Source organism: Bufo gargarizans, chromosome 3, assembly GCF_014858855.1.
Source record: "Bufo gargarizans isolate SCDJY-AF-19 chromosome 3, ASM1485885v1, whole genome shotgun sequence".
Taxonomy (NCBI): domain Eukaryota; kingdom Metazoa; phylum Chordata; class Amphibia; order Anura; family Bufonidae; genus Bufo; species Bufo gargarizans.
The window spans coordinates 312,186,683-312,209,881 of NC_058082.1; the positions used below are offsets into that span (position 1 = coordinate 312,186,683).

The 23,199-nt window shown below is 43.7% G+C and overlaps 2 protein-coding genes across 3 annotated transcripts in view; one reads left to right on the forward strand and one right to left on the reverse strand.

The window, feature by feature from the left end:
* Positions 1-1,279: 1,279 nt before the first annotated feature.
* Positions 1,280-20,188, forward strand: TMEM50A (transmembrane protein 50A). Of its 2 annotated transcripts, none has more exons than XM_044286915.1 (7): positions 1,280-1,399; positions 4,999-5,101; positions 6,990-7,102; positions 7,646-7,713; positions 10,532-10,624; positions 11,084-11,144; positions 19,917-20,188. In XM_044286915.1, the coding sequence occupies exons 2-7, from the start codon at positions 5,009-5,011 to the stop codon at positions 19,960-19,962; spliced, it is 474 nt and encodes a 157-aa protein (XP_044142850.1). In that variant the 5' UTR covers positions 1,280-1,399; positions 4,999-5,008; the 3' UTR covers positions 19,963-20,188. The 2 variants fall into 2 exon arrangements, with proteins under 2 accessions (XP_044142850.1, XP_044142851.1); XM_044286916.1 differs by having other exon boundaries at positions 1,341-1,476.
* The window catches only part of LOC122932481 (RH-like protein), a 55,029-nt gene continuing 51,740 nt past the window's right edge, over positions 19,911-23,199 (reverse strand). The window contains exon 10 of the mRNA XM_044286914.1: positions 19,911-22,936. Within this exon, the coding sequence (XP_044142849.1) occupies positions 22,910-22,936 (27 nt within the window). The 3' untranslated portion in view covers positions 19,911-22,909. The remainder of the gene's footprint in view (positions 22,937-23,199) is intronic.

A 23,199-nucleotide genomic window follows, 5' to 3' on the forward strand; every position in this document is an offset into this window, starting at 1 on the left:
TGGCCCCATTCATGTCTATGGGGCCTGCGTTGTGTGAAAATCGCAGAATATAGAACATGATATAACAGAATATAGAAGTGATGTGTGAAAAACAATGAATGGGTCCGGATTCAGTGTGGGCGTAATGCGCTCGCATCACGCATTGCACCAGCGCGGAATACTCGCTCGAGTGAAAGGGGCCTAAGGCTAGGGCTACACGACGACATATGTCATGCGACACAAAGGGCACAACTACACTGCAACATGTGTCGCGCGACATTGATTTCGCACCAATGTCATGCGATAATTTCTATAATGATCTTCTATGGTGTCTTGGATGGATTTTTTGCTACTGTCACATTGCGACTATCATTATAAAAATTGTTTTGCGACACATGACGTTGTGTAGCGCGACAATAAGGCTACTTTCACACTCGCGTTTGGTGCGGATCCGTCATGGATCTGCACAGACGGATCCGTTCAGATAATACAACCATCTGCATCCGTTCAGAACGGATCCGTTTGTATTATCTTTAACATAGCCAAGATGGATCCGTCTTGAACACCACTAAAAGTCAATTGGGGATGGATCCGTTTTCGATTGTGTCAGAGAAAACGGATCCGTCCCCATTGATTTAGTCGAGTGACACATAGAGCACAACCACACTTCAACATTTTGTCGCACCAATGTCGCGCAACAATTTTTATAATGCTAGTCTATGGTGTCGTGCTGCGACTGCGAAGTGACAGTCGCAGAAAAATCCATCTTGGATGGATTTTTTGCTACTGTCGTGTCGCAGTGCGACACCATAGACTATCATTATAAAAAATTGTCGATCGACATTGCTGCGACAAAATGTCGTGGTGTAGCCCTAGCCTAAGGCTAGGTCTACACGACGACATTTGTTGCGCGACAAAAAGTCGCGCGACAGATAGGGCGCAACAGTTGTCGCGCGACATTTTGTTGCACCAATGTCGCGCGACAATTTTTATAATGGCAGTCTATGGTGTCGCACTGCAACATGCGACATGCTGCGACTGCGACGCGACAGTCGCAGAAAATCCATTCAAGATGGATTTTTCTGCGACTGTCGCGTCGCAGTCGCAACATGTCGCATGTTGCAGTGCGACACCATAGACTGCCATTATAAAAATTGTCGCGCGACATTGGTGCAACAAAATGTCGCGCGACAACTGTTGCGCCCTATCTGTCGCGCAACAAATGTCGTCGTGTAGACCTAGCCTAATTCCCATTCAGGCCTGGAGGTCTTGCCAAGTTTCTGTTTTAGGGTAGATGCCCACAACCAATATGGCGGCTCGGTGACTTCCGGGTGTCAGTTTCCTTCGCTGGGAATTGGCCGCGCCGCTCCTGCGTCACTGTATCCGTGCAGCTTGTTTATCCTCCGCCGGGATCGGGCAGGTCTGTTGTCTACCTAGTTCTGTGTGTATTACATAGATATAGTCGGGGTTACACAGCGGCGGGGCGGGGGCGCCGAGGTAAGTGCGCCCCGTGTAATCCCCTGCTCCACAGGCTTCTTTGTCACGAGACTGCTAAACATAGAGGACGGTCTCATATTAGACTGCATTTGGCACATCTGCTGTTCTCCCCCTGATCAGATGTCTGTGGGCATGTTTAGTCATCCCTGTATAAACGAGGCAGCAGTCTCTGGAGAGGATAGAGTTAACACAGGGTTTGCTTATGTTTATCTGTATCACAGTAATGTAAAGCTTCCATAGAGCACTTCACATTAACTCTTTATTTCCCAAATACCTAGGACTGTGTAGGCAACATTCAAGTGACTGCGGAAAAAAACTGCAAAATAGTCAATTTTTAATGGCCGTTTTCTTTCATGGATGCCATACTGAGAAATGCCCCGCTTGCATTGTATGGGGGCTGTCTGTCCATAAAAACGGACCAAGTAGGAAATGGCCTATTTTTTGACGGCCGTTGTTAAAAAAACCGCAGTGTGAATAGACTGCAATGGTTCTGTGTGAATGTGCCCTTACTGGGGCGAATGCCCATCCCTGTTATAAATGGACTACTTTGTGTGACTTTACCTTCACTATAGACTGTATATGTTTGAAGGGCACGCGTTACGTTATAGCGGTTCAGTGTGATAGTCGTAGAACATATTGGTTTCTCTGAAATAGTCATGTGAGATCATGTGAGCGCCTCACTCCTATACCAGGAATGTTCTAATACTCGGATGACCTATGGGAACTGTATACCAGCTTCCTCCCCCCCAAGATCCGGGCTACAGGGCGACCATTAAACGTCACAGGTCACACAGCCAAAGATCACAGTGTATCACAACTCATGAAGGCGAAGGGGGGTCACATGCGACCCAGAAATTGATGCTACACAACGTTTGCAAGAAATTCAACAGGTTTGGATTTCTTGAGACGACTTGCGAGTCACAAAGCAATTCTATTCCCTTTTATTAGTTGCAGTGGCAGCACTCCACTGCGCTCTTTGGCCAAGCAGTATGGGACACGGCCAATGTTGCCTCCGCACCCCAAAAAAGTAGAACTTGTTCTATTTTTTTTGCGGTGTGGGCGGATCACGGACCCATTCAAGTTGAATGGGTCTGTATCCATTGCGGCAGCCACATGGATGGTGCCCCCGCATTGTTGACCGCAAATTGCGGTCCCCAATATCCGGAACGGCCGTGTGCGAGAGGCCTTAGCCTGAAATGGTTTATAGGGAGGAGAAACGGGGAAAATACCCTGGGGCATCTACCACCCTCCTCCCAACTATTCCGATCAGGGACTAATAAGAAACCTGTGAGCACTCTTTGGAGCTGTATGGTGGGATTAGTAGTGCCATTGGACAGTGGGGGGAGGTATTATGTAGGTACTATATAAGGCTCCATTCACACGTCGGCAATTTCGTTCCGCAAGGAATTGCGGACCCATTTATTCCTATAGGGCAGCACGATGTGCTGCCCGGACACTGAATTGCGTATCCGCACTTCCGGTATCGCACTTCCGTTCCGCCAAAAAATAGAACAATTGCGGACAAGAACAGGCATATTCTATTAGTGCCAGCAATGTGCGGTCCGCAAAATTCGGAACGCACATTGCCGTTTTGTGGATCCACGGCTCCGTGGATCCGAAAAACTAGTTGCGGACGTGTGAATGGAGCCTAACAGCATTAGGGCACCAGATGGAACAGTTGTTTTTAACTTCTAGAATGCAGTTATTCCAATTTGAAGAAGATATGTCACCTCTCCTGATGTGTGCTTTAGTAAGTACTTGCATTCCCCATATAATAATTTTGGAGCATCTATTCTTATGATTCTGTGTTGTGCCATTCCTCTGTTATTCCTTCTACAAGTTATGAGTGAAGTGCCAGCTGTCTGCAATAGAGGTCCAACTGGGTTTTACCAATTGGTGGTGCATCCCTGCACAGCCCGACACTGTCAGCACTGATTGGACAGTGTCAGACTGTGCAGTGACATATCTCCAAACTGGTAACACCTAGTTGGACCTTTTTGTTGCAGACAGCTGACCATTCTTTAACATCTGATAGGAATAATAGCAGAGTGGCACAACATACAGTCATAAGAAAAGATGGTCCATCGTTAATATTATATAGGGAATGCAAGTACTGTATTTTTTAGACTATAAGGCGCAAGAAAATGGGGGTAAAGTGGCAGTGCGTCTTCTAGTCTGAATTAGAGTTGTCACAATACCAAAATTTTGATTCGATTTCGATACAATAAAAAAGTACTGTGCTACTCGATACCTTTCGATACCACACAAAAAAAATAAAACACCAAAAATGAGGGGAATCGCGCATTTTACATTTTTTTTTTCTGTTACTTTTTATTTAATAACTATTAGCCCCCTTAGGGTCTAGAACCCTTGTCCTACTCACCCTAATAGAGCTCTATTAGGGTGAATAGGACTTTATACTGTCCCTTATGTCCTGGGCTTTGTGCACATACCAGCAGGGAGCTTACCATGGCAGCCAAGGCTTCAGAAGCATCCTGACTGCCATGGTAACTGATCGGAGCACCGCAAATTCACTGCTCGGGCTCCGATCGGAAGCTGTCACTGCACCACCAATTAAATTTCTGAGGAGGAGGGGACGGGACCCCACCAATGAATATAATACTGAGGGGGAGGGGAGGGCCACCGCGCCACCGATGATTATAAGGGCTCATGCACAGAAACATATTTTCTTTCTGTGTCCGTTCAGGTTTTTTTGCGGATCGAATGCAGAATCATTCATTTAAATTGGTCAGCAAAAAGAAAACGGAAGTTACTCCGTCTACATTTCGTTTCCGTATTTCTCTTCTGCAAAAAAATATCCTATTATTGTCTGCATTTCGCACTACAATAGTACTGTTCTACTAAGTGCCAGCTGTTCCGTACTGCAAAATACCGAATGCACACAGACGTCATCTGTATTGTTTGTGGATCCGCTTTTTGCGGACCGCTAAATACATAACAGTCGTGTGCATGAGCCCTAATGGTGAGGGGGTGGGGCGCACTGCGCCACCAATGAATATAATTAACCTGGTAATACAAATGTAAGCGGCGGGTGCTGGCCATATCACACAGCCGGCACCCGGCCTCAATGATGGTAATCCCGCCAAACCCCATCAATTAACCCCTCAGGTGCGAGATTTATTGCAGATTTCCTCTAGCTGAATGTCTCCATTCATTTCAATGGAGATGTATTGTGCACAGAAATCCGTAAGATTATCCACATACCATCTGCAGCAGAATCCGCAACAAAAAAAAAAGAAAAAATCTGCATTTGTGGATTTTGTCGCGTAAAAATCTGCCATGTGTAAAGGCACCCTTACCATCACTTATCCCACAGATTGGCTCAATTTGCCCATAGGAGGGATTTTAGAATGTGAAAACGTGACACAGGCGAACCAGGGATCATACAATATAGTAATCGGGGAATTTTACAATTTGGTAATTTTGTGGATACAGACATGTAGTTCTTTAATATGTTGTGTAAGTTACATAATATCCAACATGCTGTGTTTCTTCTTGTAGACTTTTGAAAATGTCTGGCATTTTTGAATCTTTACGCTGTTCAGAGTGCGTAGACTGGGGTGAAAAGAGGAACGCTATTGCATCAGTTGCAGCTGGAGTTCTTGTAAGTTAGCTTTACTGTTATTTAATAAGGTATCCAGGAACGTGCATTATTGATGCCGCTGCTAATCGTTTCTCCTACAATATACATTGAAATGAGGCTGTAGTTTTAAAGGAGTCGTCCAGTTTCATGATATTGATGACCTATCCTCAGGATAGGTCATCAATATCGGATCAGTGGGGGTCCAATTCCCGAAACCCCTATCAATTAGCTGTTAGCTCATCCAAGAATTGCATCCACTTGACTGTTTACCTACATGCTGTCTACATTGTAGTGGTCGTGCAGGGTAATTGCAGCTCACTCTCCCATTCAAGTGAATGGGACAAAAAGCTGTAATTACCCTGGGCCACTGCTACAGTGTAGACAGCGTGCAGGAAAACAGTAAAGAGAATAATGCTTTTGCACAAGCTCTTTGACCCCTTCAAACGGCTGATTGGTTGGGATGCCAGGAGTCGGACCTCCAGCGATCTGGTGTTGATGACCCATTTTTGCTGATACAAATCTGCTGACAGACATAAGGTGAGGACCCGGGACAAGAGGTAATACATGCCTCTGTCCTTGGTTTTTAGTGGACATAATACTGAAAAAAAAGGTGCCGCTCCAGCAAGTGCACAGGAAGTGTACTGGTGGTGGGCCTGCAGGCTTCAGTGCTTCAGGCTCTGTATTAGCCCCTCCTCTTTGTTATGCGCGACAGCCGTAGCAGTCTCCTTGTGGAACTCTACAACCATCACACAGAGCAGAGGAGAGGGGCTATGGTGAGGCTTATACACTGCGCCTGTAGCACACCCCGGTGCACTCGCCATTGTCATGTGTGCAGTGTCCAAAGTTTTTTTTAGCGCTATATCCAAAAAAACGAGACCTGTGCATCTCCTCTTGGGCCCTACCCATGTGTGTCAGCAGTTTTTATATAAAAAAAAAACTGCTGACAGATCCCCTTTGAATGAAAATTTAGAGAAAATGATGTCTCCTCCAGCAGTCTGGCCATGCCTGTAGTGAACATATCATGTACAGCCCCACTCATACTCTGGCATGCAATTGAAACATCTCAGAGGATAGTATTGTGAAAGTCTGAGCTATATAACCCAACGTATACCCTTCTGTAGCATTATTCTGAGAGTCATGACCATTCGGCTCTGTGTTGAGTATTCTAGTTCCTGAATACTCTGTGAATGTAAGGTCCATATCTGCTATGCAATACACTTCCTTTCTATGCACAGCCTTGTTTGAGGTCTATGCCACTCGGGCAAAAGAAAACCTGAAAAATCATGCTCTGCTCTGGCATAAAACAAGCAAAGCAATGAGATAAAGACTGAAATAGAAAGTCGCATATCTGTTGTTTTTAGAAAGTGGTACATTCGTACATGTATAATAAAAAAGGGGGTTATCCTGACTACAGATATTAATGATCTATCCTTTAGGATTAGATCATCAATATCTGATTGGTAGAAGTCTGACCCCTGACACCCTCCGCTGATCAACTGTTCACGGCAGCCTCCAGTGCCGGATCTAAAAACAGAGAAAGAAGGAGGAAACAGACAGCGCCGTTCTGTGTAGTGGCCGTACTGGGTTACTGCAACTTAACTACCGTTCACTCAAAGGGGTTCTGCAGTTTGTTTAAACTGATGATCTATCCTCTGGATAGATCATCAGCATCTGATCGGTGGGGGTCCGACACCCGGGACCCCCGCCGATCAGCTGTTTGAGAAGGCAGAAACTCTTTAAATGGGAGCTGAGCTGCAGTCCAGCTACATCCATTCTGTTGTTTCTGGCAGCTGCCAGAAACAGCTAATCAGATGGGAGGAAGGGGTATGCGGATGTCGGACCCCCAAGGATAGGTCATTGGTCACTGTAGCCCGAAAACTACTTTAATTTGAATATGGCATGTATCTAGTTTTTCACAGGTTGGTGGATCATCATTGATGCTGCAGTTAAATATCCTTCTGAAACAGACCTGAATCACTCATACCATGCCTGCGGGGTTATAGCTACTGTAGCTTTTTTAATGTAAGTGACCACATTTACTTTTTACCTTTTCTTTTAAAAGCAGTTTTTACATCATGCTAAAATATTAACAACATACCACCCAGCCTAGTACGTGTGGAGATTGCTTGTGTAAAGAGGATCTGTCAGGATGATGTCCATTTTAGTAAATTCTTGTAACACAGTTATCTTTGTTATTTTTCCTGAAAATGGGTGTGACCATTCTACTTGCCAAATCGGTGTCTCTCTGAGTTTATCATATTAAAGCTGACTATTTCAGTTTGTGTAGCAAAACACCTTATTGGCAAGGGGAATGACTGTTAAAGGGGTTGTCCGGGTTCAGAGCTGAACTTGGACATACCCCTATTTGCAGCCCCCCTGACTTGAGCATCGCAGCAGTTCATGCACCAATGGAATACAGGTATTTACCAAAATTGAAATGCCAGGAGTGACAGGTCCTCTCTACCCGAGCAATGAGAGGGATTTCAAAATTCGTCAGTCGTTTTAAATAAGCAGTACTAAGCAAGTTAAAGCAAGTTAATTATTTCAAATAACTTTATTTTCTAGGATAAATGCAGTGTCCAATGGCCAGGTTCGTGGTGACAGCTATAGCGAGGGATGTACGGGACAAACAGGTAATAAAAAGGGCTTTGCATGATGTATTTTCCTGTGTATGTGTGTGTATATATAAATATAAAAAAAAAAAAAATATATATATATATATATATATATATATATATATATATATATATATATATATACACACACACTGCTTTGTAGAACAAGTCCAAAGCTGGCCAAAGACCTTAGATTTATGTGAGATGAACCCCACTGATTTCAGCAGAACCAGGGGACGATCTAATGTTTGTGAGGGCCTTCCAACTCTTCCTACTTGGTAGATGTTGGGGTAGATGAGGATAGGGAAATTGGATTTCAACTACTGTGTCATTAATTTCTCTGGGAGATAAGCCACTGCCAGACTTCTCTGGTAATAACTGCCTCCGCCTCTTCCAGCTGAGGACACATGCGTGGACAAACTGAGCAGGGAATCCAGAGTGATAGCTGTCAGCCGAACAAGCTATCTTATGTGTATGGGCGGCTTAATTTTTTTTATTTAATTTTTCTTCGTATCCACTCATGTGTCTACCACAAATGACTCCATGCCTAAACCCAGGACCCGTGACATCTTTATTCCGTACAATTACAGTGTGGGAAGTACTTCCATCCCATACAGTAAATGTAAGAAGCAGGAAGGGGTTAAACATGCATGGATGGTACTATGGATAAAGCAGTGGTTCATAAAGTGAATAGCACAGGAAATGTCTGTAGCCACATTTCGGCAGATGTGTTAGACTGCATTCACATTGTGCTTTAGCCCTCTGTAGGGCTTTTCTTTTGGGTTATACATTTAAATACTCAAAAATAGTATTCAGTTGTATAGAATGATGGTTACGTTGACTTTAACTGGCTAAACTGTTTGACCTGCTTTTTGTTTTTTTCCAGCATTTTTGACAGACAGAATGGCATGGTAGACTGTGCTATTCTGTCCGGCAAAAGTGTCGGAAAGGAATGGAAAGCAGGTCAAATGGCGGCATCTTTTGAACTCTGCTTAAACCATTAAAGCCAATGTATCCATCATTGTATATGTCTGAATACAGTTTTTGGTTGTATACCCCCCGAGGAGGGCTAAATTCAATGTGAATGCAGCCTAAGAAGTTCAGTTATTGAGAATCTGTGTTTCAATGGTTTAATCTCAAATTGTCCTCTCTCTCTCATCCCACTCACTTTTTGATCAGATGCAATGCGGCTTCAGACCAAATATCTTCCTTGAAACTGCCCTAACCAAAGTTGCCAACGGTCTGCTAGCTGCCAAAGCTAAATGTCACTACTCTGTGCTCCTCCTTCTTGACCTTTCCTGTGCCTTAGACACTGTTGACCACTCTCTCCTCCTACAAATCCTCTCTTCCATTGGTGTCAAATACCTAGCCCTCTCCTGGATCTTCTCCTACCTCACCAACAGAACCTTCAGTGTTTCCAATTCATACACTACCTCCTCATCATGCCCCATTTCTGTTGGTGTCCCTCAAGGCTCTGTCCTGGGTCTCCTGCTTTTCTCCACTTACACATTCTGCCTGAGACAGCTCATAGAGTCCCGTGGCTTCCAATACCACCTCTATGCTGACGACACCCATATGTATCTCTCTGGCCCAGATGTTGCTTCCCTCCTATCCAGAATTCCAGCTTGTCTGTCAGCAATATTTTCATTCTTCTCTTCCTGATTCCTAAAACTCAACATGGAGAGAACTGAATTCATTGTCTTTCCCCCATGTCACTCGGCCCCCCTACCTGACCTGTCCATCACAGTTAATAGCACAACACTTTCTCCAGTCTCGCAGGCCTGCTTCCTGGGGGGTAACATTGGATTCTGCCCTGTCCTTTAAAGGGAACCTGTCATGTGGATATTTGATTATAATATAACTGATTATATACAATCATTAACTACTAAAAAGTGCCTTAGATGTATTCACTTACTGGTGTGACAGATGGTTACCTCATAATATACACACAAAGATGCCACATGCCGCATGCTAATGAGCTGATTTGAGTCCAGCGTGATGTCATTGAGTCCAGCGTTTATTTAATTAACAGCTATAGCCACTCCCCTGCCCACCTGCTGCTGATTCATATGGAAAATAACTGTCATTCAGCAGCAGGTGGGCGGGGAGAGTCAGGAGCTCATGAATATTCAGGACTCATCAGTATGAGCTGGAGCTTTTTAATACAAGATGTTGGCAGATTGACTGGGTCAATTAAAGTGACCCAGGATTTTGCTAAGAGAATCAGTCACTTATTTATGTTGCCCTTAGTGAGGACACCATAAAACTGGTGACAGGTTCCCTTTAAGCCACACATCCAAACCCTCACCTCCACCTGTCATTTCCAACTTAAGAACATCTCTCGTATTCGTGCCTTCCTCACCCCTGAGTCAACTAAAATACTAGTGCATGCTCTCGTCATCTCCCTCCTCGACTACTGCAACATCCTCCTGTGTGGCCTCCCATCAAGCACTCTCGCTCCCCTCCAATCTACTCTTAACTCTGCTGCCAGGTTAATCCACCTCTCCCTTCATTTCTCTTCTGCCTCCCCCCCCCTCTGCCAATATCTTCACTGGCTCCCCATTGCCCAGCGAATTCAGTTTAAAATACTTACAACTACATAAAATGCCACAGCCAGTCCCCCCTCCTTGCATCTCTGACCTGCTTTCCCTTATCTGTTCCTCACACAACCGACTACAAGATTTGTCACGTGCCTCTCCCCTACTCTGGAAATCACTACCCCAACACATCAGGCTCTTCCCCCAACATCCAAACCTTCAAGAGTAACCTAAAATAAATAATTATAATCTTTAAAGACCTTTCTTTGATATTTTTTTTGCATTGTTATTTTTTTTAGGTGCTCGAATTTGGCTTTTCCTAGGTTTTATGTTGGCCTTTGGCTCTCTGATTGCTTCCATGTGGATATTGTTCGGCGGTTATGTGGCCCAAAGTAAGTATGCTCAAAGCCAAAGATTGGGGTGTTGCACAAAGTAGCTACACCACTTTAACATTGCACACCAAACCACAAAAATGTGTGTGTTGACTACATGACCATGTCAATGCAGATTTTCTCCCGGCAGCTACATTGTAGACCTTCATATTCCAAAAATATTCTGCTGCTATCCCAAGCTCATGGTTGTGTCCCTAGTTCAGGTCACTGAAATCACTTCATGTTAGGACTGGGCATATATCAATCCAGAACAGTGGGACAGTAACAGCTGAATTATCTTCTGGATAGGAAAATAACAATAGGTGATTGTAAAACCTGTTGAAGTTCCTATGAAGTTCAATGTGGTTGTGCAGCACCGTTTAGTCCTATGGATGCTTCTGCTGTAAGACTATCACAGTGCATCAGAAAGAATTCTTTAGAGAAGACACAGCAGTTGAAATTGTGCTGTTTTTCTTGCAGATGCTGCTGTGGTGTATCCCGGGATTGCTGTGTTTTTTCAAAATGCTTTTATATTTTTCGGGTAAGTAAATATGCTTTTTACTTTTTCTTATTTTTAACCCCTTGGTCTCATGCACCATAAGTATATGGCACTGGGAGCTAGTACACTGGGATTCTGTAAACTGATGGTGATTGGATTGGGGTGGCACAGCATTTTTCCCACATGGTCACAAAATCATAAGGGAGAGGATCCTGGGTGGATCCGAGGACTATCCTACTGGTTTGGCTCCATGTTTATGTAGGGCCTCAGGCTAAGGATTCTCAGTAGGCCCCTTTGAGGTGTGTCACACGCGGCAGTAAAACCGCATGTAATGTAGATATTGCCAAAGATTTCTCCTATGTAATATTTTAACCTGTACTGCTGAATGAAATAATTAAAGGTGGTCATATACAATAGAATGATAAATGTCAGCCAAACTCAAAAATTTTGGCCTAACTTTCCGACCAATTTCATGGTGTTCTTATTGTCCCCTCTGATGGCAAATGGTGGGAAGAAAAGCATGCTGCACAATTTTGTCTAGACTCTCTGACGAACCCCATTACAGTCAATGAGGACCATCGGGCTTTCAGTTATGTGCCTAATCCAGTACTTTAGTTATTTTCCATGTTCTCTTCCTAGGATGGAGCAGAACAATGGAAATAAGTAGTGGAGATCTAAGCATACCCTTAGATGAAGCACTTTAGCAGTACACTGTCTTTGGATATAATATTCCGTATCATGAAAAATCTGTGTTCTAGGGTCTACAAATTAACTATCTCTTCAATAGCACTACTCCATGTACGACAACAAAAAACTGTAAATATAGACATACTGTTACCAATTAATACCACCATACAAGAAGCAAATTATATATATAACTTGTTACTGAACAAAGCACACTATACCATCATCACCAATAATAACACTATACAAGTGCCAAATAATACCACCACACAATGACCACATATTAGCACCAAAGAGTGACTGACTATTACTATGGTCCTTATACTGAATAAAAACCACTATAGAAAGACCAATATTACCAGACTACAGTGACCATGTAATGGTAGATACCAGTTTACACATATACTGTGGAGACTATATAAGTAATTACAGTACATTTATATCATGTGGCTTGCAGATTATATCCTTGGTAATTGATTATCTTCACTTCCCCTTTCCTTCTCCATCTGGTTCAGATCACCATGATGACTTTCCTCAACCACGACATTTCTCTGTAGAATTTTGCCACATATACAGGTCCTTCTAAAAAAATTAGCATATTGTGATAAAGTTCATTATTTTCTGTAATGTACTGATAAACATTAGACTTTCATATATTTTAGATTCGTTATACACAACTGAAGTAGTTCAAGCCTTTTATTGTTTTAATATTGATGATTGTGGCATACAGCTCATGAAAACCCAAAATTCCTATCTAAAAAAATTAGCATATCATGAAAAGGTTCTCTAAATGAGCTATTAACCTAATCATCTGAATCAACTAATTAACTCTAAACACCTGCAAAAGATTCCTGAGGCTTTTAAAAACTCCCAGCCTGGTTCATTACTCAAAACCGCAATCATGGGTAAGACTGCCGACCTGACTGCTGTCCAGAAGGCCATCATTGACACCCTCAAGCAAGAGGGTAAGACCCAGAAAGAAATTTCTGAACGAATAGGCTGTTCCCAGAGTGCTGTATCAAGGCACCTCAGTGGGAAGTCTGTGGGAAGGAAAAAGTGTGGCAGAAAACGCTGCACAACGAGAAGAGGTGACCAGACCCTGAGGAAGATTGTGGAGAAGGACCGATCCCAGACCTTGGGGGACCTGCGGAAGCAGTGGACTGAGTCTGGAGTAGAAACATCCAGAGCCACCGTGTACAGGCTTGTGCAGGAAATGGGCTACAGGTGCCGCATTCCCCAGGTCAAGCCACTTTTGAACCAGAAACAGCGGCAGAAGCTCCTGACCTGGGCTACAGAGAAGCAGCACTGGACTGTTGCTCAGTGGTCCAAAGTACTTTTTTCGGATGAAAGCAAATTTTGCATGTCATTCGGAAATCAAGGTGCCAGAGTCTGGAGGAAGACTGGGGAGAGGGAAATGCCAAAATGCCTGAAGTCCACTGTCAAGTACCCACAGTCAGTGATGGTCTGGGGTGCCATGTCAGCTGCTGGTGTTGGTCCACTGTGTTTTATCAAGGGCAGGGTCAATGCAGCTAGCTATCAGGAGATTTTGGAGCACTTCATGCTTCCATCTGCTGAAAAGCTTTATGGAGATGAAGATTTCATTTTTCAGCACGACCTGGCACCCGCTCACAGTGCCAAAACCACTAGTAAATGGTTTACTGACCATGGTATTACTGTGCTCAATTGGCCTGCCAACTCTCCTGACCTGAACCCCATAGAGAATCTGTGGGATATTGGGAAGAGAAAGTTGAGAGACGCAAGACCCAACACTCTGGATGAGCTTAAGGCCTCTTTCACACTACCGTTTTTTTTTTACGTTTTGCGGTCCGTTTTTTGCGTTCCGTATACGGAACCATTCATTTCAATGGTTCCGCAAAAAAAACTGAATGTGTTCCGTATGCATTCCGTTTTTTCGTTCCGTTGAAAGATAGAACATGTCCTATATTTGGCCGCAAATCACGGTCCGTGGCTCCATTCAAGTCAATGGGTCCGCAAAACACTGAAATGGACATACTGTAGTGTGAAAGAGGCCTAAGGCCGCTATCGAAGCATCCTGGGCCTCCATAACACCTCAGCAGTGCCACAGGCTGATTGCCTCCATGCCACGCCTCATTGAAGCAGTCATTTCTGCAAAAGGATTCCCCACCAAGTATTGAGTGCATAACTGAACATAATTATTTGAAGGTTGACTTTTTTGTATTAAAAACACTTTTCTTTTATTGGTCAGATGAAATATGCTAATTTTTTTAGATAGGAATTTGGGGTTTTCATGAGCTGTATGCCAAAATCATCAATATTAAAACAATAAAAGGCTTGAACTACTTCAGTTGTGTGTAATGAATCTAAAATATATGAAAGTCTAATGTTTATCAGTACATTACAGAAAATAATGAACTGTATCACAATATGCTAATTTTTTTAGAAGGACCTGTACAGTACAGACCAAAAGTTTGGACACACCTTCTCATTCAAAGAGTTTTCTTTATTTTCATGACTATGAAAATTGTAGATTCACACTGAAGGCATCAAAACTATGAATTAACACATGTGGAATTATATACATAACAAAAAAGTGTGAAACAACTGAAAATGTCATATTCTAGGTTCTTCAAAGTAGCCACCTTTACTTTGATTACTGCTTTGCACACTCTTGGCATTCTCTTGATGAGCTTCAAGAGGTAGTCACCTGAAATGGTTTTCACTTCACAGGGGTGCTCTGTCAGGTTTAATAAGTGGGATTTCTTGCCTTATAAATGGGGTTGGGACCATCAGTTGCGTTGTGGAGAAGTCAGGTGGATACACAGCTGATAGTCCTACTGAATAGACTGTTAGAATTTGTATTAAGGCAAGAAAAAAGCAGCTAAGTAAAGAAAAACGAGTGGCCATCATTACTTTAAGAAATGAAGGTCAGTCAGTCTGAAAAATTGGGAAAACGTTGAAAGTGTCCCCAAGTGCAGTCACAAAAACCATCAAGCGCTACAAAGAAACTGGCTCACATGTGGACTGCGCCAGGAAAGGAAGACCAAGAGTCGCCGCTGCTGCGGAGGATAAGTTCATCCGAGTCACCAGCCTCAGAAATCGCAGGTTAACAGCAGCTCAGATTAGAGACCAGGTCAATGCCACACAGAGTTCTAGCAGCAGACACATCTCTAGAACAACTGTTAAGAGGAGACTGTGTGAATCAGGCCTTCGTGGTAGAATATCTGCTAGGAACCCACTGCTAAGGACAGGCAACAAGCAGAAGAGACTTGTTTGGGATAAAGAACACAAGGAATGGACATTAGACCAGTGGAAATCTGTGCTTTGGTCTGATGAGTCCAAATTTGAGATCTTTGGGTCCAACCACTGTGTCTTTGTGCGACACTGAAAAGGTGAACGGATGGACTCTACATGCCTGGTTCCCACCGTGAAGCATGGAGGAGGTGTGATGGTGTGGGGGTGCTTTGCTGGTGACACTGCTGGTGATTCATACAAAATTGAAGGCATACTGAACCAGCATGGCTACCACAGCATCTTGCAGCGGCATGCTATTCTATCCGGTTTGCGTTTAGTTGGACCATCATTTATTTTTCAACAGGACAATGACCCCAAATACAACTCTAGGCTGTGTAAGGGCTATTTGACCATGAAGGAGAGTGATGGGGTGCTGCGCCAGATGACCTGGCCTCCACAGTCACCGGACCTGAACCCAATCGAGATGGTTTGGGGTGAGCTGGACTGCAGAGTGAAGGCAAAAGAGCCAACAAGTGCTAAGCATCTCTGGGAACTCCTTCAAGACTGTTGGAAGACCATTTCAGGTGACTACCTCTTGAAGCTCATCAAGAGAATGCCAAGAGTGTGCAAAGCAGTAATCAAAGCAAAAGGTGGCTACTTTGAAGAACCTAGAATATGACAATGTCACAGAAGGTGTTACAGAAAACTAGAAGACACAAAATGAAGATCCGACTGACTTGATCCAAAACTAAGGAACCAAAGGGTAAGCCCTGTAACAGCCCTAGCTCCCTCCCTTACTGCTCAGCCTATGCAAAAATCTCTATGGTAGATGATTGTATACCCTCGTTCCTCGACTGTATGACACCTGAACACCCTATAATAGTGAGGGGACATGACCACCGGCTCCCTACACTTAATACGGAGGGAGTCGGGGTCACCTAGGATCAAGCAAACAGGAAAACACAAATGAATGAACAGACTTATCTGTAGAAGCATCAGTTGTAGCATCCAGCATGCACACACTCCAGGAAGTTGTATAAACCGCAAAGTGATGCAGTATGGGAGGGTATTTAAAGGGATGCAATCAGTGCAACTAGATGACAGCTGAGAGTGGGAAACGAGAGGACAAAACGAAAGCAAAACAAAAGAACCTCAAGCAGGAGGTTCTAAATGTCTGTCAGAGCTTCTCAGATGTCTGGCGGTGACAGACATATTTTCAATTGTTTCACACTTTTTTTGTTATGTATATAATTCCACATGTGTTAATTCATAGTTTTGATGCCTTCAGTGTGAATCTACAATTTTCATAGTCATGAAAATAAAGAAAACTCTTTGAATGAGAAGGTGTGTCCAAACTTTTGGTCTGTACTGTACATCTTTGGCTCCTTGCTTTTTCAGCACCCTCCCCACCTAATACTCGTCTTATAGGCAGCACACAGGGTGCCACACATTAATAGTGTACCCTCGTTCCAATTAGTGTCTGAAACTGTAATAGTGCCCTCTTTGTGCCTCACTCAATAATCATTTTCCCTTTATGCACCTGTTTGTAAAAAGGCCCCCTTATATGCTAGCGTTGTGGCGGCGAGAGATTCATTCTAATACATGCACTGTGAGTTGTAACTAGGCTAGGATCATGTGCAAAATGTACGGCACTTGAGCATGGAAGTACTAGGAGCATATAGTTGGAACGGGAACGCAGCGCTGGCCGAGAAAAAAATCTTTTAATAAGTATCAATGAAAAAGTTGTCACTCTAATCAAAGGGTGACATGAAATTAAAAAATTTAAGTGGATAACCCCCTTTAAGGCTACTTTCACACTTGCGTTCAGAGCGGATCCGTCTGAGACGGATCCGCTCATATAATGCAGACGGTGGATCCGTTCAGAATGGATCCGTCTGCATTATATTGTAAAAAAATTTCTAAGTGTCAAAGTAGCCTCAGACGGATCTGTCCAGACTTTACATTGAAAGTCAATGGGGGACGGATCTGTTTGAAAATTGAGCCATAGTGTGTCATATTCAAACGGATCCATCCCCATTGACTTACATTGTAAGTCTGGACGGATCCGTTTGCCTCCGCACGGCCAGGCGGACACCCGAACGCTGCAAGCAGCACTCAGGTGTCCGCCTGCTGAGCGGAGCGGAGGCCAAACGCTGCCAGACTGATGCATTCTGAGCGGATCCGCATCCACTCAGAATTCATTAGGGCTGGACTTCCGTCGAACGGAACTCACAAGCAGAGCCCCGAATGCTAGTGTGAAAGTAGCCTAATCCATGTTTCAGAGGTTGGCCGTTTTACAAAAATCCATATAGTCTAACAAACACGGCATGCTGCAGATTTGAAATGTTTCTTTTGCAACATAAGTATTGGATTTTATGAGAACCCCATTTTCACTCATATGTAATAGTAAAAATAATAAAATGATAAACTGTAGGTACAAAATTGGAGATATTCTAATCCCCTACCACCTTATAGGGTCATTTTGGTTTGAGGGTTTTGTGAGGAACCCCATTCACAGGGGCGTACCTAGAGCATTTGGCACCCCCCCCCAAGAAAGTTAAGAAAACATGCACAAACTTTTTTCAATGTTTTCAATAATATTTATTACAAATTACACCCCCTCCCTCCCCACCTTAATTACACCCCCTCCCTTAATAACACCCCCCATTAATTACACCCCCTCCCTCCCCACCTTAATTACACCCCCCTTAATTACACACACCCCCCCTTAATTACACCCCCTCTCTTCTCCCCTTAATTACACCTCCTCCCTTAATTACACCCCCCCTTAATTACACCCCCTCCCTCCCCACCTTAATTACACCCCCCTTAATTAAACACCCCCCCCCCTTAATTACACCCCCTCTCTTCTCCCCTTAATTACACCTCCTCCCTTAATTACACCCCCTCCCTCCCCACCTTAATTATACCCCCTCCCTTAATTACACCCCCCCCTTAATTACACCCCCTCCCTCCCCACCTTACCCCTCCCTTAATTACACACACACACACACACATCCCTTAATTACACCCCCCCCCCCCTTAATTACAAACCCCCACTTAATTACGCACACACACACCCCTTAATTACACAATTATTTACTCACATTTTGATGATGCCTCAGGCTCCGTCCGACCGCTGGTAATGGATCCTTCCTCTTCTTTAAAAGATCCGTGAAGGCGGCGCGGCGTCAGCGTCGTGACGTCATGTTGCGCGCAGCCGCAATAATCCTTCCACAGAAGCCGGCGCCTGGCGGAGTCGCGTCGCGATGCAGCAGTGGATGGAGGGGTGACTCCGTCTTGGCACCCCCAGGGCTCCAGATGGCGACCAAAATGGTCGCCAATGCGACTTAGAATTTACAAATGGCGACAAGACTTTTTAGTCTTGTCGCCATTTGCGACTAGACCCTCCGCGGCAGCTCTGCAGTTGAACAGCGGCGGGCACAGGAGCTGATAGTTCTCTGCCCCGCCGCCAATGGTCTTCTCAGTCTGAGGCAGCTCGGTCACAGCACACAGGGAGAGTGAGACGCTGGCAGCAGGGAGGGGAGGGGCTCGGGAGGAGTGTAATCTGATCCTAGAGTGGAAGCTGCTTCTGCCAGCCCCTCCCCTCCCCGCCCACCAACCAATCAGAGCTGAGGCAAACACTAGCAGCTCTGAGTCACTGACAAGTACAGGGAGAAAGAATCGAATGAGTCACAGGTGAAAAGAACTAAAGATCAGACTTAGTGATTCATTAGATTCTTTCTCCCTGTACAGTGTGCCCCCAACACCCCAGTATAAGAAACATTGGTGGCACAGTGTGCCCCCCCAGTATAAGAAACATTAGTGGCACAGTGGGAAGTGCCAATGAGGGTTAAAAAAAAATAATAAAAAAAAAATTAACTCACCTCCTCCAGTTGATCGAGTAGCTGCCGGTCTCCTGTTCTTTCTTCAGGACCTGTGGTGATGTCACTGAGCTCATCACATGGTCCATTACCATGGTGATGAATCATGTGATGTATCATGTGATCAGCACAGTGATGTCACCACAGGTCCTTTGACAGGTCCTGAAGAAAGAACAGGAGACGATCAATTGGAGGAGGTGAGTTAATTATTTATTTATTTTTAACCCTCATTGGCACAGCCCACTGCGCCAACAAAGTTCATTATATTGAGGGGGGGTGGGCACTGCGCCACCAATGTTTATTATACTGGGGTGTTGGGGGGGGGGGGGGTGCACCCTTTTTTTTTTTTGCGCGGTATTGAGTATCGCAATACTTTTTTATGGTGATGAAAGCGAATCAAAATTTTGGTATCAAAACAACCCTATGCCGATCTGATCGGAGTAGCGTTGTCACGATACCCAAATTTTGATTCGGTTTCGATTTGGCGACTAAAAATTTGATTTGGCGACTAAATTTTTCAGTTCAGGAGCCAATGGCTACCAGGATTTTTTTTTTTGTCTGGAGCACTGACCCCCCTTGTGAGTGGCACCCGGGGCGGGCCGCCCCCCCCTTGGTACGCCACTGCCCATTCATATACAATATTTAGTACTTTGCTGCAGATCATCTACAGGAAATCTGCTGCATGTGCACATGGATCTGTACAATGTATGGCGCTGTGCTTAGTAAGATGCAAGAAGGTCACAGTGCTCACAGGAGCACCGCTGCCTTCTCAAAGCAGCTGATTGGCGGAGTCCCTGGTGTTGGACCCCCACCAATCAGATACTGATGAGGATAAAAAAAAATCCCAGAAAACCCTTTTTAAGAGAGAAGTCCCAAAGTCGGGACATGAGTGGGGGACCTGGTGTGTCCATGAATTACATGCAATAATAAGGGGCATTTAGAGGAGGGAAAATACTTTTCATAACATGCTGTTCATACGGAAATTATATTCTTCACATTTCATAATCCTAACTAGATTTATTTTCTGTTACAGGGGGCTGGTTTTCAAGTTTGGTCGGACTGAAGATTTATGGCAATAAAGAACACCCACACATTACATCGCTTTGCACATTCCCATATGACTTTTTTCAGACCCCAACCTCTTTGCTACTATGAATGTTGGACGAATACTTGTATTGTAAGCTGTTATTAACTTTATACAAGTCCTTGCACTTTTAGTTTTAACACAAATACTCTGTGGTTTCTATGTATGGATTTTGTAAGAATAAATAAAGTGTTTAATAAAAGCCAGTACTGGTGTTTAAACTGGTTTGGGATCTTATTATAAAGATATAGTATAGACCAGGCATGCTCAACCTGTGGCACTCCAGCTGTTGTAAAATTACAACTCCCGCAATGCCATGCTCATAGCTATAGGCTGTTCGGGCATGCTGGGAGTTGTAGTTTTGCAACAGCTGGAGGGCCGCAGGTTGAGCATGCCTGGTATAGACATACCAGGACGGCAAGGTTCCTGCCCGAGGCCTCAGGGACTAGACTAAGAGAAAAGATTAGGTTCTTCTAGAAACCACATAGGGACTAACTATACCTGCTGCATATCTCCACTCTTTGACTTCTGCATTGGAGCTATACCATACACATGTTCCTGAATTCTCTAAAGAAATTTGTGTTGCTGTGGTGTGAGTTTAATTTGGGCCTTTTGGATATTTTTATTAAAAGTTGTTTTATGACTCTCTACGTATATATGTGTGTGTGTGTATATATATATATATATATATATATATATATAATATTATAGTCAGATTTTGTTGCATTATATAATACACAATTCCAAGAGAAAGACCAACATGGAGAAAAACAAAGCTACAGTGAATGTTAAGGAAAAAAAATCAAACACATTATAAAGTCATAGAAAAAATGTTATTAAAATAATAATACAAATGATTCCTATTATATGCATGAAAAGTAGTTACAGCTAAAAAGTTACTTAAAGAGGCTCTGTCACCTGGTGCTAGCATACCCTACTTGGCATATAGCCAGGTAGGGCTGATTACGCTGACAAAAAGCATACCTTTCTTCTTCTTCTATTAGGTCTGGTTTGGCAGGAAAATCTACTTTTAAAAACATGCTAATGAGCAAAAGGAGCACTCGGAGTCGGGCTTAAGCCTTCCGAGCACTGCTTCTGTGACGCCCATGTAATTATACTGCCGCCCTTCTAATAATCACACCCCCAATCCCTTTGACTGACAGCGCTAGACCCACTGCGGCGCGCGCGCACTGGACATTTCCCATTCCTCTTGGCTAGTGTATTCCTCTAGTGCGCACACGCCGTCATAGATGCGAGTGCACAGGCGAGGGTTCTCATCGCTAGACCAGGGGGTCTAGTGCTGTCAGTGAAAGGGATTGGTGGTGTGATTATTAGAATAAGGGCGGCAGTATAATTACATGGGTGTCACAGAAGCAGTGCTCGGAGTGCTTATTCCTCCGAGTGCTCCTTTTGCTCATTAGCATATTTTTGTCAGCGTTATCAGCCCTACTTGGCTATATGCTAAGTAAGATATGCTTGCACCAGGTGACAGAGCCTCTTTAAAAAGGTTATCTCATCATAGATAATACCACCAGGATGTTTGATAGGTCGGGGGAAATTTATCATCAGTGTCTGATTGGTGGGGGTCCTAGGAAAGTGCTGTGCCACTTTGTCTCCTGTCCATATGAAAAAAGGCAAGCAGAATGAACAGGAAGTAGCATTATTGCCACGGAATGGAAGCCATCTCTGGAAATCCACCGGTTGTGAAACTACAACTACACACACTAACTAAAATTAACCCCATTCCTCTTTTCAGATCTGAATATAAATATATGTACAGTTGTAGCTAGCCTTTCCTTCATAATCAGGGCTCATGCACACGACTGTATGCCCTCCGAGACATACGGTCCGTGAGCGGGCCATATGTCCCGGAGCGGCATACATCGTGCGACGGGAGCGCACAGCGTCATAGGTTACTATGATACTGTGCACTTCGGGCCGCCCGTGGGACTATTGTCCTACACTCATATGATCATATAAGAGCAGGACAATAGTCCTGCGGGCGGCCCGATGCGCACAGTATCATAGTAACCTATGATGCTGTGCGCATGATGTTTGCTGCTCCGGGATATATGGACCGTATGTCTCGGAGGGCAAACTGTAGTGTGCATGAGCCCTAAATATGCAGATTTTGACAAAGGCCTGTATCAGTATGTGCTGCCAAGGCACCAGAGGCACATGGCTGCTAGCCACCTCCCTATGTACTCCTTATGTATATGTATACTGTTGTAACCTGTCCCACCTTATATTTGTCACAATTATGGGAAAGTAATAATTTTTTACATAAAGACTTGGTGTGAACAACACCACTTGTCTTGTGTTGTCTTCTATTTATTTTACCTAGCCTTAACAGAACACACCATAGGCTATTTCCTGTATCGTGCAGTTCTTGTGTCAGCTTTGCTGTGTAGACTGGGCCAGGGCCAGCTTAGGATATGCAGCTGTCTTGTGCTGTGTATATATAGTCCTTTATATTTGCTATAATTAAAGAATATATGGATGACATGAATCTGATGTCTCTGGATAGTGCCTGTCTACAATAATACATATAACTAGGTTTGACGGGGTGAGTCATAGAGCCAGAGCATCTTTATCCAGAGCAAGAAAAGGGGTGAGCCGCTAACATAACCAATTTTGTATTACAGCTACTTTACTACATAGTAGACTGAGCATTCTGCGTCCAGATCCATCAGCTGTTATGGTTCTAGCACTGGGAGCTTCTGCAGAAACAGCTAATTGGTCGCGGTGGTGGGTGGGTAAAAGGTGGAAAACCTTGTTAAGTTATCCTAAAACGTCTTTAATAAAAAATGCCTACATAATGTAGTCTAGATTATAGTCACTGTTATTTTAAACCCAGCAGTTGCATTTTTGATTATATATTATAAATATAGATTGAGAAAATTGTTAAGATAGACAGCTGTGGGGGTCATCTGTAATCCTGGTCAGATATGGGAGTCCACATGGGGAAACTGCAAGAAAACAATACAAGAATTGGTAGAGCACATATACACAAACCAAAACTGGATACATTGAAAAGTATTTGAGACGACCACCAAAAATTGCATTGAAAAGTGGTCTTCTAGGATGGCTATCTGATCCATCATCAAAGGGTTCCATTGTAAAAGAACGTATCCGTTTAACATATACTTTTTTTTTGCTGGACTCTGCAATATGGAAACACTTAGTATACTATGCTTTCTCATCCTTTTTTGCTGACATATACTGTATGTTA

Excerpts from the sequence above, each read along its gene's own strand:
- TMEM50A (XM_044286915.1), top strand. The coding sequence starts at position 5,009 with ATGTCTGGCATTTTTGAATCTTTACGCTGTTCAGAGTGCGTAGACTGG. Across the intron at positions 5,102-6,989 it reads CAGTTGCAGCTGGAGTTCTT|TTTTTCACAGGTTGGTGGAT; the intron begins GTAAGTTAGCTT and ends GCATGTATCTAG. Across the intron at positions 7,103-7,645 it reads GCTACTGTAGCTTTTTTAAT|GATAAATGCAGTGTCCAATG; the intron begins GTAAGTGACCAC and ends TTTATTTTCTAG.